A 16,525-nucleotide genomic window follows, 5' to 3' on the forward strand; every position below is an offset into this window, starting at 1 on the left:
GGGAAAGAGCTACACAGGGAGAGGAGAGGAAAAGGAGAGAAGCGGGACCTGGGTCTCTGAGCCTGTCTCTGCCTGTCTCTGACTTCACGTTGTCAGTCACACAACGACCATTGTTTGCAGCCAGTCCAGGCAGGGGCCTAGATGCTAACGTGGTCCCTGTCTCCAAATGTGTGTAATGAGTATGCCCGCTCTTGAGGCCTGCCCTCCTGGTCTTGACTCTCACCCTGGCACTGAGGCCCCCAATTGTCTCAAAACTCCTGCAGGCTTTTAACTGGCCCAGGCTCAGGTCCTCGCCAGCTCCTCTTGCCACCACTAGAGGGCGGCAGCCAACACAACCAGGCCCAGAGAACTCGTGGTAAACTCCCAAACTCTCCTGCTCCCCAGCCTTTTCATTCCATACTTCTCTGACCTTCCTGGCCCCAAGGGATACACAGGCCGCAGGAGCTACTAGGACTACCGAACCAACTAAATGTCTGTCTCTGGCCTTGGGCACAGTGAAGGTGTAAATCTGTGAGAGTGTGTGAGAAGGTGAGTTAGTTAAGACACTGGAGGAGAACAAAGGTGACCAGAAATGGCCAAAGCCAGAATCCTGAGGTGTACTCATTAGCTTCTGTAAAAATAAAGGTAGAGGGACAAGAGGAAGAGCCAGGACCCAAGTAGTCTGTAGGGAGATAAATCAGGACTCAGCCCAATGGCCAAATGGCACATGGTGACTAGGTAAGTAGAATTACCCTGACAAGCAAAGGCAGGTGGCTTTAAGCGACCAGAAAAAACCACGTGGCTCTGGAGCCAGACTTCCCAGATTCAAATCCTGGCTCCTCCAAGTATGAGCTACGTGACCTTAGACAAGGTATTGAATCTCTCTGTGCTTTGTTTTTGTTTTTTTTTTTTAATCTGTGAAATAGAGACAATAATAGCAGTATCTCTATGCTAGATGTGAGCATTAAATGGCTTAAAGCTTTGGTTTTTTTTTTTTTTATCTGTGAAATAGAGACAATAATAGCACTATCTCTATGCTAGATGTGAGCATTAAATGGCTTAATACATACAAATCACTTAGAACACTGTCTGGCACAGAGTAAGAACACTATAAATGCTAGCAGTTATTGTTTTCTGAGGAAGAGATCCATATGATGTTGAAAGAGCTGGTTTCCCTAGAATCGGGGTCCCCAACCCCCGGGCCACAGACCAATACAGTCCGTGGTCTGTTAGGAATCGGGCCGCACAGCAGGAGTTGAGTGGTCGGGGAGCGAGCAAAGCTTCATCTGTATTTGCAGCCACTCCCCAGCGCTAGCATCAGGGCCTCAGCTCCACCTCGGATCATCAGGCATTAGATTCTCATAGGAGCACCGGTCCCTGGTGCCAAAAACGTTGGGGACTGCTGCCCTAGAACATCCTCAGGAGATATTTGGGAATTGTCTCCATACATGGAGGCATAAAATGGTAACAGGTGAGTGTGTGAATTAGTAAAGTTAAAGGAGTATGTGTAAGTAACATTGAAACAAGTGTATATAGTTACTGAAGTCTGTCAATATGCAAATCAACAAAACTTTGAATATATAAACCCTTTCACTTTTGAGTCCCTTGAATTGAGCATGGGAGCCTTCCTGTTCCCTCCTATCTCTCCTTCAGGGAAGGCTGCGTTTGCCCCTTCTTGTGACCCCCTGCCTAAGCACAGGTCCCAAAGAGCCTCCCTGATCCTGCCTACCCTGTGCTCTGCTGGGCAGATGACAGCCAGTTCCTCTGGTTCGCTTCTCAAGGCTCTCAGGAAATCATGGCTTCTTTCTTCTCCAATTGCTGTTGGAGGAAATGCAAGTCCTTAGCATTGGTTCCCAGGCCAGTTTTGACGCTAAGGCTGTGGGGAAATGAAAGCACCCAGCCCTGGAAAAACAATCCTGGCTGTCATAAGTGAATATACTTAACCTTTTTGGGCCTCAAATCTCCCTTATCTATAATTCTGGGGAGGAGTACGGGAATACTTTTATATTTTCCTCCCTCTCTGGGAGGGTAACGTTTAGGAAAAAGTAAGACCAATTGAGATCTTAATGTATTTCTACTCACTGATGCTTCTGTGTCTCAAATACAAATTTCCCAATAGAAGAGAACTGAGCATGAAGCTCCCCTATTGGGCTAATCAGGGATGACCAGGTGACATGGTCTCAGCTTATCCAATTTACCCAGAAGGCACCACACAGTGGCTTTTCTCACAAAGGGACTAGGTAACAATAGGAAATTTGAAGCAACCTGGTAGGTCCAGCATACTCAAAATCTTTTAATTTTAAACTTAATTTATGAATAGATGATACACTCACATATATTTACATAGTTCAGTGTTTTATGGATATAAAAAGAAACACAGTGGAAATGCTCTCTTACTCTTGAACTCCACCCTTTCTCTTCCTAGGAAGCAAGCAAAGTTACCATTTTCTCATGGATCCTTCCAGAGATATTCTACATAAAGAAATACCTATGTAGAGTCTTTCTCTCCGTCCTTTTTCTTTTTTTTTTTCTTTTTTTTCTTTTTTAAGGGGACCCATCTATATAGGTAATGAACATCCTCGATCGTTTTTATGACTCTTCTTCATGATGTACCAAAACATACTTATCCAGTTTCCTATTAATGGACATTGATTTCAGTCTTTCCTAGTGCTGTAATGAAGATCCTTGTAAATCAGCACATAGTCATTTAAGGTCCGACTGATCCTTATACAGATCCCTCAGGGATTCTTAACCAGGGGCTTGGGGACCCCTTAGAAGTCATCAGATATAGAATTCAGGGAGATAAATTCAAGGACCCTGGAAATTGGAAGGGAAAAAAATTTCCATCTTTATTTGCACTAACTTCTAAGTGAAATTTAACATTTCCTTTCATTGTGAATGCAGGCAACAAACTCAATAATTAGGAGTATCTGTATCTGTGACTTTCTCATATGACTGAAGGTATTGTGAAATATTTATACTCATCCCTACTTTGGCATTGTGGTAATAAAGGAAAACTGTTTCTTTACTTACAAGACTTCTGACACCAAATGTTCCCCCCCCCAAATCAACCAATTTTCCACAAACATCAAGTAGGAGTCCTATAATTATAGTCCATTCTGACACTATCTGGACTTAGTGTCAGACTCCACAAATGTAAAGGTTCAGTACCACAAGACTGCCTTCACTCCAGATGCCAGCCACAGTCATGGGTCCCCAAGGTACCCATCCTTCCGTCTGACTTGGCTACAAAGTTGAAGGTTCCCACACACCCCGGGAGGTTCGAGAATTTGCTAGAATGGCTCACAAAACTCGGAAACACTTACATTTACTGGTTTATTAAAGAATATGATAAAGGATGGAGTTGAACAGCCAGATAGATGAAGGGATACATCAGGCAAGGTCTGGCAGGGTCCTGAGCCTGGGAGCTTCTGTCCCTGTGGAGTTGGGGTGTGCCATCCTCCCAGCATGTATATGTATTCACCAATCTGGAAGCTCTCTGAACCTTGTAGTTGAGAAATTTATATGGAGGCTTCATCACGTAGGCATGATTATTAACTCAATCTCCAGCCCCTTGTCCCTCCCTGGAGGAAAGGGGTGGGATTTAAAGTTCTAAGCTTCTAATCATGCCTTGGTCCTTCCATGACCAGCTCCCATCCTGAAGCTGTCCAGGAGCACACTAAGAGTCACTTTATTAGAACAAAAGATGCTCCCATCACCCAGGAAATTCCAAGGGATTTAGGAGTGCTGCATAAGACATTCTTATCACCTCCATTGCTCAGGAAATTACAAGGGTTTTAGGAGCTCTGTATCAGGAACTAGAGCCAGAGATCAAATATACATATTTCTTATTATGTCACAAGTAGTTATTAGATTTTCTATTAGATCTGGTTATGTTATGCATTAACAAAGGAGCACATATATTATTACATAACACATTTAGTTTTCTAAAAAATATTTGGATATCTGTATTTCAATATTTCTTTGCTTTGTCTTATGTATTTTTTTAATAGTGGTAAACCATACATAAAATTTAACATTTTAACATTTTAAGTGTACAGTTCAGTGACATTAAGTACATTCACAATGTTGTGCAACTGTCACTATCATCCAGAACTTTTTCATCTTCCAAAACTGAACTTCTGGACCCATTTAATGCTAACTCCCCATAGCCCTCTCTTGTGCCCCCAAACACCATTTTACTTCCTGTCTCTATGAGTTTGACCACTCTAGATACCTCAGATGAGTGGAATCATACAAAATTTGTCCTCTTGTGTCTGGCTTATTTCACTTAGCATAATGTCTTCAAGGTTCATCCATGTTGATGCACGTGTCAGAATTTCATGTCTTTTTTAAGGCTGAATAATATTTTATTGTATTTATATACCACATTTTGTTTATACATTCAACTGTTGATGGATATTTGAGTTGTTTCCACCTTTTTACTACTGTGAATAATGCTGTTATAAATATTGGTATACAAATGTCTTTGAGTCTCTGATTTCTTTGCTTTTCAGTATATACCTAGGAGTGGAATTGCTGAATCTTATGGTAATTCGATGTTTAATTTTTTGAGGAATATGTGTTTATTTTTCTGTATGGAAAGTATTATTTTGAGATGAGAAGCACGCCAGACTCCCATTACATACTCGATTTTTGCATGCCAGTCTCAGCCGCTAGATGGGGGATTTCTTAAGGGAAATTCAGCTCCTTGTGCCCCCTCAGTAACTCTGCCAGAGGTGTAGTAAAGGCATTCAGCGCCTAGTATGCGCCTTGCCGTGCCCTGCACTGGGCGGGCTGCAAACGATACAAAGGTGCAGGTTGTACCGTAAAGGAACTGAGCCAGAGGGAGAGTTTGGGTTGAGGATGACGGATCAAAGACGCTCCAACTCCTGCCTGTGCCTCTTCCTAGATGTATAATGAGGCAAGGTAACCTTCCTTGGCTCCAGCTTTTCCATTTATAAAATGAGCTACATCATCCGATCAATGTCCAACATGAACATACTGCCTAGCCTCTAACACAGTGCCTGGTACATGTTAGGCACTCGACAGTTTTGTCCCTTTTACCAGCGGCAGCAAAAGAAAACTCTGTGGACAACCTGCCCGGAGGCTTTGGGCCCGAGGTTGCTGGGGAGAGGTCATGCCGCCCTCCCCAGCCCTGAAACCCACTCCAGCCTGGTGTGGGAGTGCGCAAGGAGGGGCCGGAGGCTGCCTTCTCAGCTCCTGTACTGGACCTTCCTGCTTCCCCTGGCGACTGTCCCCTCTGTGTAGCCCCGGGAGTGTGGCGGTCCGCGAGCGCGCGCGCCGCGCGGGACAGCAGCAGTTGGCCCTCCGCGCCGGCAGGCGGCGCTAGTCCAGACCCGGCCAGAGGCAGCTCTGGGGCCGGGATTCTCTCAGCGGCGGCGCACGGTCGTCCGGCCGTCCGCTGGGCGGGGACGCGGCGGCGGTGGCGGTGGCTCCGTGTCACCGGAGCCCGATCGCGCAGGCCCGTCCCGGCGGTCGGGGGCCGGGCGGGACAGGGGCGCCATGTGGTTCATGTACGTGCTGAGCTGGCTGTCGCTCTTCATCCAGGTGTCCTTCATCACGCTGGCCGTCGGTGAGAGTGCGCGACCCCGGTCTGAGCGGGCTCCCACCCGGCATCGCTTGGGTTCGCACCACGAGGGTGCCACAGCGACCCGGAGATTCCTGCCCTGCGCTCCCGGCTTTCGCATCCCCTCCCCTCCTATCCCACCTGGTCCTGCCCTACCTTCTGAACCCAGCAGCCCAACCTGACCGCGGGTCCTTCCAGTTGTCACAAAGTCCGCCCCAGCAGTTCCCGGGAGAGGCTCTCAAGTGCCCCGCGCCGGCGCACCGCTAACCGCTGCCGCGCCCACCTTCGGGGCCGACAGCTCCGAACTTTTCCCGGATATCTCCCGCCGCCCTTTCGCCTCTGGCCCTTCGTACTTCTTACTCCGACTTTGATATGCTTACCCCTTCTGGCTACTTCGTACTGTTGATCTCAGCTGAGATCTCACCTCCAGGAAGCCCTTCTTGTGGGGTTTGATGGTTCAGCAATGCCCCTACTTTCCCTAAAATAGCAGTTAACACTGGTATTATCTTATGCTCCTCCCACTTCCCCCCTTCCCCAGCTGGGTCAGGGGAGGGACCTTGTTTGTCTTCTGTTACATTGTCTCAGCACTTAGCCAAGCACCTGGCCCACGCTAAGTGGACAAGATATTTATCAATGACTGGATGAAATTCCTCTTTATGAGCCAGAGGTTAGCACTATGCTGAGGCGACAGATACAGGTTTACACTTTTATGAAGTCTCTCCTTAGGTGCCCTGATAAAGTTTTACTTCTTCTGAATTGAGAAGCTACACATAGGTCGTTCCGTTTGTTCCTTGCCTTCTGGAGTCCATGAGGCACTGGTGATGGGACCCCAGCTGTAGAGAAAAGGATGACCATGATGGTAGGAGTGGCCTTGGCTAATGTTCTCTCTACTTGCCCCTCTTTCTGTCCCTTTAGCGGCTGGACTCTATTATCTGGCAGAACTGATAGAAGAATACACAGTAGCCACCAGCAGGATCATAAAATACATGATCTGGGTAAGTGGTGGCTGCCCCCAGGGCTCTCCCTCACTCTTTCGCCCTGCCTCAAAAGGAAGTGGAGAAAGCGTGGCATGGATGATGAGACTTCTGCCCCTGCTGTTTCCTGAGGGTACCACTCCTACCTCCCTGCCCTGCACCTTGTCCTCTGGGTCTGCTCTTCTGGGCCCCAGTCTTTCTTTGCTTCCTTCTCCAAGTGGCATCGCTTCACTGCAGACCCCATTCTCAGTTCCTTAAGGCAACAGCTCAGTGCACATTCTTTGTCGATGAGACCATTGCTTTGCCTTTGCTTGGCCGTCTTCCACTGTCTCTAGCCCCTCACTCTGCTCACAGCATTTAGAACTGAGAGGAAACTTAAGGACAGTTTTGTTAATTGTCCCCTTTCTCATTGGATCAAGTAACTCATCCAAAGAGAGAGACACCTTCTCCAGCCCAGACCATGGAAGGCTTCTTTTTCTGAAGACACAATCTTTGCCATTGATGTCAAAGCCACAGGAGTGGCTTCTGGTGGATAGATTTCTGCCAACTGCAGGAAAGGCTGGGGGTGGCGGTGGGAGCACATTTGGACAAGAGGAGTCCAATGCCTTTCAGGTCCCTGGGTGTCAGCAGCCACTTCCACTCTGGGTTTGACTTGGGATAGGGAGTCAGGGGTGGAGACAAGACCATAGCTCTCAACTCTAGGTTCAGAGGTCCAGCTTGTGGGTGTTGGTACAGGAATTAGACCTTCATTCAACTAACTCCCATTTGTTAAGCACTGACAACTATAAGTCCTTCAGAACAGTGTTTTCACACTGCAGGTATGATTCATTATTGGGGTATATAGTCAGTTCAGTAGGAAATGATCAGCATAAAAAGACGGAATATAAAAGACTAGAATTGAAAATCGAACTTTGGTCATATATTTGTATGTATGTGTTGGGGTCACAATGTAAACTTTTGCTTACTGTGTGTTGCTGTCAAAAACTATGAGAATGACGTTTAAAGGTGCTACCCTTTGGTAGCTGAGAGACTAGTTGGGAAGATCAGACCTGTGAGTAAAGTGAGGAAAGATTGAAGCATGAACCTAGTGTTGCCCTGAGTGGGCTGGGGGTTAATGAGTCCAGGAAGGCTGCCTGGAAGAGGCTTCTTGCACTGTGTGCCTCTGGTTGTTTCAGTTCTCCACAGCTGTGCTGATTGGTCTCTACGTTTTTGAGCGCTTCCCCACCTGCATGATTGGCGTGGGCCTCTTCACCAACCTCGTCTACTTTGGCCTCCTCCAGACCTTCCCCTTCATCATGCTGACTTCGCCTAACTTCATCCTGTCATGCGGTGAGAGGGGGCAGAGTTGAGGAGGCAGCTGAGGTGGTTGGATATGCCCAGCTCAGGCTGGGGGCAGACTGAGAAAAACAAATCACTGAGTCCTTCAGGAGTCCAGGCTGATTGGGAGGATGGGGTTCTCACACATGAGGAGCCTACCTTGGCTCAAATGACTGAATTTGGTGGGAGTGAGATACTCAGATAGAGAGGGCTTTCCCAGGGAGGTAAGTGTGAAAAAGGGATTGGGAAGAGAGAAGAGGTGGGCTTGCTGAGTAGTTAGAGCCCCTAAGGTACCACTTGGCCAGGAAAAGCCCAAAGCCCTTCCCTGGCAGGCAGGCAGCTCCCCGTCTAGTCTTCTGGCCCAATGCCATGATTAAGATGGGAGTCTCATGGGTCTGTGGGCCCCTTGCAGATTGCTCTTTATGGCTTGACGAGCATGTTTGGAGCACCCTGGCCTTCCTGCCTTTGCCCTGCCACCACTCTCTGACCCTGGGGAGTCCTTTCCCCTTTCTGTGCCTTAGGTTCTCCATCTGTTCAAAGACAATGTTTGGGAGACTCAGTTGGCATATAGAAGGTACTTATATGTATATTTATAGGTGTTCGTGGAAAAAGTTCTGGAAGGTATTTGGTTACCAGGATTGCCTTTTCTCCTATTAATTGTTACTGATCATCCTAGCTTTTGGTTAGGATATCACATGGAATTGAGGTATTTTAGAGCTACTTTTATATTTCTAAGGGAGAACTTGAGAAGACTATTTATTATCCACGAGGAGGCAACAGTGTTAAAGCTAGGACTGGCCTCTTCTCTGTGTGCCTTGGTGTGATTTCACCAAAGAATTTGTTCAGTGGGGTTTGGTGTGGGGAGCCCTTCCCTGGAGACCAGGCCCCTTCTGCATCTTTCTAGGGCCCTCCACCGCCCCCTCCCCACCCCACTAGCAGCGGGCTCTTCAAAAACGACCTGCCCTTTAGATGCTTGAGAGAGTTTTTCTGAAAGATTTTTTGGGTATCAGGCACCATTCTATCTCCCAGTATCCCCTAGTGCTACAGCGTGGCTAGGCATGGGAGGGGCAAGAGATATAGGAAAAAAGAGATGTAGTGGCTATGAGGTATACGTAAGGGGTGTCCAGTTTTGGGGAACGCTTTGTTCTGGTGCCTGCCCTCACTTCACCATGGGATTGAACAGGGATGAGTACCCGTCTCTGAGCAGCCTGTCCCAGGATCTCTCGCTCGCTCTCTCCCATAACTTTAGCTGCACAGTAAGGAGATGTGGGGGGATCCGGAACGTACCAGTTCAGAGCAGTGGGCTCTGCTCTGCAGCGGGATGAGGAAGGACCCCCCTCTCCCAGAATTTTGAGGAACCCTAAAACTGTACCCCCAAAGTGTCTAGCCAACTGTGCCCTTTTATTATTGAGGAATGAGAGCCTCTTTTTTTGAGTTGGTCATCTCCCTGCTGCCCATTTTGGAGTAGAATCTCCTGTGAGTACGTGTCCTACACACCTGCGACTTCCCCTGTGGGCGAGCTCTCTATAGCACTCACATCCACTAAAAACCAGGTCGTCATGGTACTTTGGAATATGGAACACTGAAGTCTCTTATCACTCAAAGAGCTTACCTGCCTTCTATTTTTACTCATGAATGCCCTCTGCAGTTGACAGGTGGGGGCTAACTCTCCCATTTTAGCAGATGGAAACTGAGTCCTGGAGAGTCGTGTACTTGGCCCAGAAGCCATACTGAGTTGGCCGTCAAGTCAGGACTAAAGCTCAGGGCTCCCAACTCCCAGGGGCCTTTTAAAGATTTAAAGTCTGGCTTTACGTTATTCCCTCCAAATTAACTGACTCTTCCTTCCCTCAACAGGACTAGTGGTGGTGAATCATTACCTAGCATTTCAGTTTTTTGCAGAAGAATATTATCCTTTCTCAGAGGTAAGAAGTGTTTAGTATATCAAACTATTAACAGGGACGGAGGGGAGTATAGGGGATTTGCATGATTTGCTTTGTGAACTTGGCTATGATTTGAAACCATCCATTTAGGGATAACACATTTTTAAAAACTTAGGTGATTTTAGAAAGCAGTGTGGATGAGGAGCAGGGAACCCCCTTCTGCCGAGGTGGGGAGATCACTGCTCTTCGCCAGTAAGTCCTTTGGGTCTCCCAGGATCCCAGCCTAATACCCCAAGGACAGGAAGGGGCAGTCGGGTAGTCTTGCCTGATGCAGACTTCTCAGGGCTAGGCTGCAGCCCTGAACCCTGGCTCCTCTCACTGGCCCACCAAGACCTCCTCTCAGGATTTCTCCACACCCTGCCACTCCAGTCTGGACCCCTGGGGAAGAACGAGGTCACTACTTTGGGTAGTGTGGGTCAGTCATGGTTTTGCCCTCCATCTGCCTCCTTCAGAGGAATTGCTTGTTCTAGTGACCGAGATTTGGGGACTGTGGCCACACTAGGCCATCTTCACCCTCTACCTCTCCCCACTGTACTATCTCCATGTCTAAGATGTCCTGTCTCTGCTTCCCAGGCCCTCCTCAGAGATCAGGTGTGGGGTCTTTTGTGCATTCTTGACCACCTAAGATACATGGTGACCACGCTCAGCCCACCCTTGGCATCTCCAGGGGCACCCTCTTCTCAGTGTTTCTTGTTGCCAGGTCCTGGCCTATTTCACTTTCTGTCTGTGGATAATCCCATTTGCATTCTTTGTGTCACTGTCGGCTGGGGAGAACGTCCTGCCTTCTACCATGCAGCCAGGAGGTAAGAATGGGTTTGGGAGGGGTCATGGTGGGAGGACGCCAGCAAGGCCTGAGTTGGCTGGGGGAGTCGGAGCCCAGCCCCATGATGGAGACACTTGGGCTCCAGGTGGGGAGAGCTATGCAACATTCAGACACGCACACACGCTCATCTCCCTGCCTGTGTCTCCACAGATGACGTGGTCTCCAATTACTTCACCAAAGGCAAGCGGGGCAAACGCTTAGGGATCCTGGTTGTCTTCTCCTTCATCAAAGAGGCCATTCTACCCAGTCGTCAGAAGATATACTGATCCCCCTGGGTAGGGTATGCCGGGGCAAGATCAGGAGAGCCAGGCCCCTGGGCCTCTGTACTAGGTGGGAACATGAGCCTGGAAGGCACCTTCCCCCAGCCCTGGCCTGACTTCCTTCAACTCTCCTTGAAGCTCCCATCCCCACCCTCCTCGGGTGGCTCAGATCTGATACTGCTAGAGGCTGTGACCTTAGAGGGCACTGAAGGCGGCAGAGCCTGCTTGGCCAGGAGGCTGTGGTCCACCTGGTTGTGTGGAAGCTGAGCTCTCTGTGGTCCTCCCCACCCCCTTCCATGCTGGGTCAGGAGGTGCTGGCTCAGCTGGGGCAGGCAGGGCAGAGGCCATGAAGCTGGAGAGCAGACAGTGATAAGTTATTTGGGCAGATGGCCATGGGGCGGGGCCATGGCTTGGCACTTCCAAGAGAAATAGTTTTTGCTATTGAACTGTGATTTCTGTCCAAGTCTGATTCCTGTTTGAATAAAGATTCTAGGTGGCACTGTTTGCCTTAATACCCTGAAAGTTCATCTTCCTTTCTGCTGACCTTCTGCCCTAGACTGGATGGGCTTTTCTGCTCCATGGGTTTCTTTTCTGGGATTGGGTCTTGCCTTTCTGAAGGGACTGTTCTTGTGGCCCTTAGTGGGAATGGGGCAGAGAAGAGGAGCTGAGCCTGGTCAGGGGATAGAGAGTGGTGGGTGAAGGCAACCTTTCTCATGCCCCTCCCTTTCTTCCATCTCTTCTTTTCCCAAGACTTCATGATTATCAAGCTGGGGGCTGAGAGGTTTAGATTTGCAGAGCAACATCTACAATAATCTATAAGTCTTCCCCTGGGGGGAAAGGAGTGGTTTCTGGCTGAATTCTAGGTCAGGCTCAGGGGGCTACAGCCTATTTTTTAAGAAATGGGACTGATGGGAGAAGCTGTTTGTCACTCTAAGCACACGAGGGCTGGGCCTTCTCTTCTGTGTACTTGGCTCCTGGGGAGATGACCTCAGACTTCTAAGAAGGCAGGCCAGGTCCCAGGCACAGACCAGCATTTGTTGACCTTGCACTCCAACTACAGTGCCTTGCAAGTACTCAACAGTACATATTTGGAATGAAGTCCCCATGAGAGCCATTGCTAGCCATATCTTATACCTCAAAGTGAGGCTGGCACGTGCAGAGATGGACTGCACACACATGGTACCTTGAAGACCCTGAGAAGACCCTTGTGCTTGAAAACCTTTCTTCCACATCTTGCCTCAAGTCCCACCACATTCCTTCATTTCCTTAGCTTTAGCATTTCCTTTTCCTTGGGAGGAGCAGCACATTTTGGTCTTCTCTCAATGGAAATGAGATTGCCAGGCCCTTTTATCCTATGCAGACAAAGGAGAACAAGGTAGAGGACACTGGAGGCCAACATCATCTTCACTGCTGTGCCAGCAGCTGGCTCTGCTCCACTGCTGTTTCCAATGACGAGGCTTCACCCCTTTCATTTGCTCAACTGCCAGTGCTTTCCCTGGGGGTTGCCAGTGGCCTAATGCTAAATCCAGCAGACCCTTTTGATATTTTACTGGGTTTCTGCAGCATCTGACAGGGCTGATCACCCCCAGCTTCTTGAATCGCACCTCCCTGGCACTTCTGCAGCTGATTCTCTTCCTACCTCTGTGGCTTCTCCTTCCCGTGTCCTGTGCAGGCTTCTCCACTCACCCCATGCACCGTGGGGTTTCTCAGGATTCTGTCATGGGCTCCCTGGAGGAGCTCATTAATGCCGATGGCTTTGACTCTTTGCCAAGAAACTAAGAGTTGACCTCCAGCGCCAACATCCCTCCTGGGCTTCTGAACCACAGTTCCGATGCCTGTAGGTGCACAGACAACTCTCATGGCCCAGATGGCACTTGTTGCTGGCCTCTGCAAACCTGCCTCTTTTTACCTGCTGTGGCCCCAAGATCACTCAGGAGCCAGACCAGAAACCTGCTTTCTGTCCCCTGCTTTCTCTTTCTGCCCCTCCCACATCCAAGTTCTAAAAACTGTCGTTTGCCTTCTTAACATCTCTTATTAGAACTACTCCCACTGTCATCGACTTTCACCTGGATTATTGTGACAGCCTCCTCCTGTTTCTCTGTCCTGCATCCAGAGTTGTCTTTCTAAAATGCACAGTTGATCAAGTCCTTCCCTGACCTACAACCTTCCATGGCTTCCCACTGCCTTCAGGATAAATCTGGACCCCTTAGCATGGCTGTGAGACTTGTGGTATGCTGCTTCCTGCTTGCCTCTCTGGCCTCATCACTTGCCACCTTGCACTCTGGGTCCCAGCCTCCTGTATCCAGAGATGCTGCTTTGATTCTCCTTTGTTCTTTTCACTGGGTATCTTCTCTGTCAATTCTCAACTTAGATTTCACTTCATCCTAGGAGCTTTGGATGTCCCCTCCGCAGCCTACCCCAGCACACCGCACAGATCACTCTGGGCTCACTTGCCTGTGTACTGGTCTATCTCCTCACCAGACTGTAAGCTCATTGAGGGCAGGGACTGTCCTTCAATTTTTGTATCAACAGCGCCTGGCTTGGTGCCTGGCACAAAGAAAGCACTCAATAAATGTTTGTTTAATGAACACTTTGTAGTGATGTGTACAGGGGCTAGCTGGGGGGCGGGCGGGCGGTGGGGAGGGTGCACGCTAGCTTCCTGGAGGAAAGACAAGTACTTTCATAGTCCCAAACTGAAGCAATAGGTCCTCCCTCCCTTCCCCCAGATAAGCTACCTGTGCCTCCCTGACCTGCAGAAACCCTAGTGACAGCCCACAGTGGCAGGGAAGCCCATGGCAGGTGACACATTAGCTGTCTTCTATACCATTCTGGATCTGGAGATGAAGCACGAGATTTAGAAACTATAGCAGAAGGACTTAATCTGAACAAGAGGTAGAATTTCCAAGTGGTCCCCCCCATCCTGGAAGCCTTGTCCCTGGTGGGCTGTTTGGGAGGTAGGGGGCAGCAAACGAAACACCAGTATGTTACTTTTACAATGCTAGGGCCTAGGATAGAGACTGACCCCCCACTCTAAGCCTTGGGCTCCTGCCCTAACTTGAATCTCTTGGACGATCCCAGAGGTTTCTTTCTGGAGAGAAGGGAGACCTGGGACCTGGGCTTTTGGGCTCTGATCCTCGAGCTTGGGAGTCAGAAGCCTCCTCCCTTCTTCCCCGTCCATAACATGGATGGCCACACCTCAGCCTTCACTGGGCTGCCTCAGGTCAAGAGGCTGCCAAAATAAGTTTATGGAGGGTGGTTAGGGAGAAGGCAGAGTGGGAAGCCCTTGATGGGCTTGCACAGTTGCCAGGAAGGCTTTGTCAAATGTCTCACGCAGGCTCATGGCCAGAGTGTCAGTCCAGAAGGTGTGGTCACCTAGATACCGTTTCCGGGCCACATTCCTCATGCTGACAGAGTAAAAGCCCTGGGGCACCTTCATCCTGTAGGGCCGCACCAGAGGATACAGTTCGCGGATTATCACCTCCAAAGGCAGCCGGGGCACAGGCCCTACCTGGTTGCCAGCCACCGTATGCAGCCGAGCACCACCGTGCCCATCAGACTTAACCTTGATGAATCCATGGAAGTCGTACTCCAGGCTGGGGTCTGGATGCACGCCCAGGCGGATGCCTTGTGGGTAGCTGATCTGGGCAGTGGGAGATGTGGCAGGGTTGTTGCTACGATTCCACAACTCTGGCCGCCTGATTGTGGGCTGCTGGTAGGTGGGTAAGAATCTCACGAATGGCTGCAGTGTGAGCTCTAGTTTCTGTTGCAGGAGTGCCTCTGGGGAGGGGTGAAAGCTCCTGGGAGGCTTGAGGGTCTTGGAGAGGGTGATGGCCCGTGGTGGGGCTCTGGGCTTTAGCTCAGTATTGCAGGTCAGGGATTGGCCTTGGGGCTGCACCTTGCTACGGAGCCACTTCTTGAAATCAGCTTCTCTCAGAATTTGGTGCTCTTTCTGCAACATTAGAGGGCACAAGATAGTTGAAGAGGGCTGTTCCCCCTGTGCTTCTGTGGAAGGAGGCCCAGTGGCTACCGTCCTTGGGAATCTCAGGTCTGATTGGTCAGATACCGTCCTGCCCCAAGGGAGCCCTGAGTCTGATGGGGAGACAGCTATTGCCTCAAGGAAGCCCCTGGGCTGATGGGGTAGACAGAACCTCTCCCATAGGGGAGACCTCCAATCTGATGGAGCTACAGCCTCCAACCTAGGTAAGGTCTTCAACTTGAGCAGAGAGACACAGTCCCTGCCCTACAGAAACCCTTGATTCTTACAGGAGGGAACCCATATCGATAGTGGAGACATGTCCCACCCTAAGAGTCTCCGGTTTAATGGGGAGCGTGGGGGAGTGGGAAATGGTTGGAAGCAAATGAGAAGTGCAAACTGCATACTTGACCTTGGACCAAGAAAGCAGAAAAGTTTGGAAGGCCTGGAGCTGGGTGGAGCTAATCTGGGCAGGCTTCTTGAAAATGGTTGGCCTTGAGCCGTCATGTGCGGGCCTGGTTTCCTGGCTCTCGGGGCTGGGTGGTGATAATTCTGTCCAGCTTTCTGTTCTTGCCTCCACTACCACTGAACCTTTAATTTGTCACAGAGCTGCCGCCCCCTTCCTGCCCCCTGTTTCAGTCTCACTTCCTAGACTGTTGCTAAGCCCTCAGGTGGTTGGGAGATTGTCTCAGCTGGGGAGGTAGGCTCTGATTAGGCTAAGCCTCTCATAATAATTCCGTCAGCCTTGCTCCACACCTAGGTCAGTCAGCCCATGCTCTAGGGATTGAAACAAGAGTGGACATATGATCTAATTGAGGCCAATAAGAGATGAAGGGTGATCTGCAAGGGGCTTCTGGGAAAGTTTAGAGACACAGGAACAGATGGGCTTTGCCTCCTCTGGACACATGTGACCGAAAACAGAGGAAATAGGGCTGAGAAAACTGGAAAGAGGTGCAGCTGGAGCAGAGCTGTAGTCCTAGATTTTGCCAGCCACAAAGCCCTCCCCACTTATGGATACACTTAGGATTCCCACCATTTTCTTGCTGGGTTTTCTGGTTCATGCATCCTATGTAATTATACCTGCTTAAAATCCTTTAGTGACTTTTCTTCCCCAGCCAAGATCTATCATTAATCTGGGCCTCTGTCAAATCTCTAGCTTGTCAATCTCCAACTCACATTGGACCTCCCAGTTCTACTGAATTTGTACTTTTCAGCATATACCGTGCTTCCATGTGCCTCTTTGCCTCTCCACATGGTTGTCTATTCCTTCCGCCTGGTCAGCCCTTTCCTACTTCCTCAAATGGCCAACTGCTGCCCATCTTTTAAAGACTTTTCTTAAACATTATTCCTTTGGCACTCTCCTGGACCACTCCCCTACTAGACTTTAAGCTCCTTGAGTGAGAGAACCACCTCTTATTGGTCTTTGGAGCCTCAGGGTCTAGCAGGTGCCTAGTAGAGAGTGAGTGCTCAGTGTCTGTTGGAAGAATGGGTCTTTTTGACCAATGTGTCCCAGTTAGGGCCTGGGTCTCATTAAAGATTCTGCTCACCAGAAAGAGGCAGTGCTCTAGGAGGAGCTCCATAAATACTTGATAATTTAAGTTGTATTTGCTTTCTAACCCAGACTTCTGACCTACGGGAGTGGCTTCTAAGGGTGGAATTTGTCAGAGGA

The 16,525-nt window shown here is 49.3% G+C and overlaps 2 protein-coding genes across 2 annotated transcripts in view; one reads left to right on the forward strand and one right to left on the reverse strand.

Annotated features, from left to right (window-relative positions):
* Positions 1–5,376: 5,376 nt before the first annotated feature.
* TEX261 (testis expressed 261) lies at positions 5,377–11,405 on the forward strand. Its single transcript, XM_006909505.3, has 6 exons — positions 5,377–5,575; positions 6,485–6,564; positions 7,719–7,872; positions 9,715–9,782; positions 10,501–10,603; positions 10,774–11,405. Exons 1-6 carry the CDS (start codon positions 5,506–5,508, stop codon positions 10,887–10,889), a joined length of 591 nt encoding a protein of 196 aa, XP_006909567.1. The 5' UTR covers positions 5,377–5,505; the 3' UTR covers positions 10,890–11,405.
* Positions 11,406–14,139: 2,734 nt separating this feature from the next.
* ANKRD53 (ankyrin repeat domain 53) overlaps positions 14,140–16,525 on the reverse strand; it is an 8,688-nt gene continuing 6,302 nt past the window's right edge. The window contains exon 7 of the mRNA XM_006909671.2: positions 14,140–14,832. Within this exon, the coding sequence (XP_006909733.2) occupies positions 14,140–14,832 (693 nt within the window). The remainder of the gene's footprint in view (positions 14,833–16,525) is intronic.

The sequence above is a fragment of the Pteropus alecto genome, unplaced genomic scaffold (genome assembly GCF_000325575.1).
Source record: "Pteropus alecto unplaced genomic scaffold, ASM32557v1 scaffold131, whole genome shotgun sequence".
Lineage (NCBI taxonomy): Eukaryota > Metazoa > Chordata > Mammalia > Chiroptera > Pteropodidae > Pteropus > Pteropus alecto.

Coding starts and splice junctions, on each gene's coding strand:
- TEX261 (XM_006909505.3), top strand. CDS start 5,506: ATGTGGTTCATGTACGTGCTGAGCTGGCTGTCGCTCTTCATCCAGGTG. Junction 5,576..6,484: donor CTTCATCACGCTGGCCGTCG/GTGAGAGTGCGC, acceptor CTGTCCCTTTAG/CGGCTGGACTCTATTATCTG. Junction 9,783..10,500: donor AATATTATCCTTTCTCAGAG/GTAAGAAGTGTT, acceptor TCTTGTTGCCAG/GTCCTGGCCTATTTCACTTT.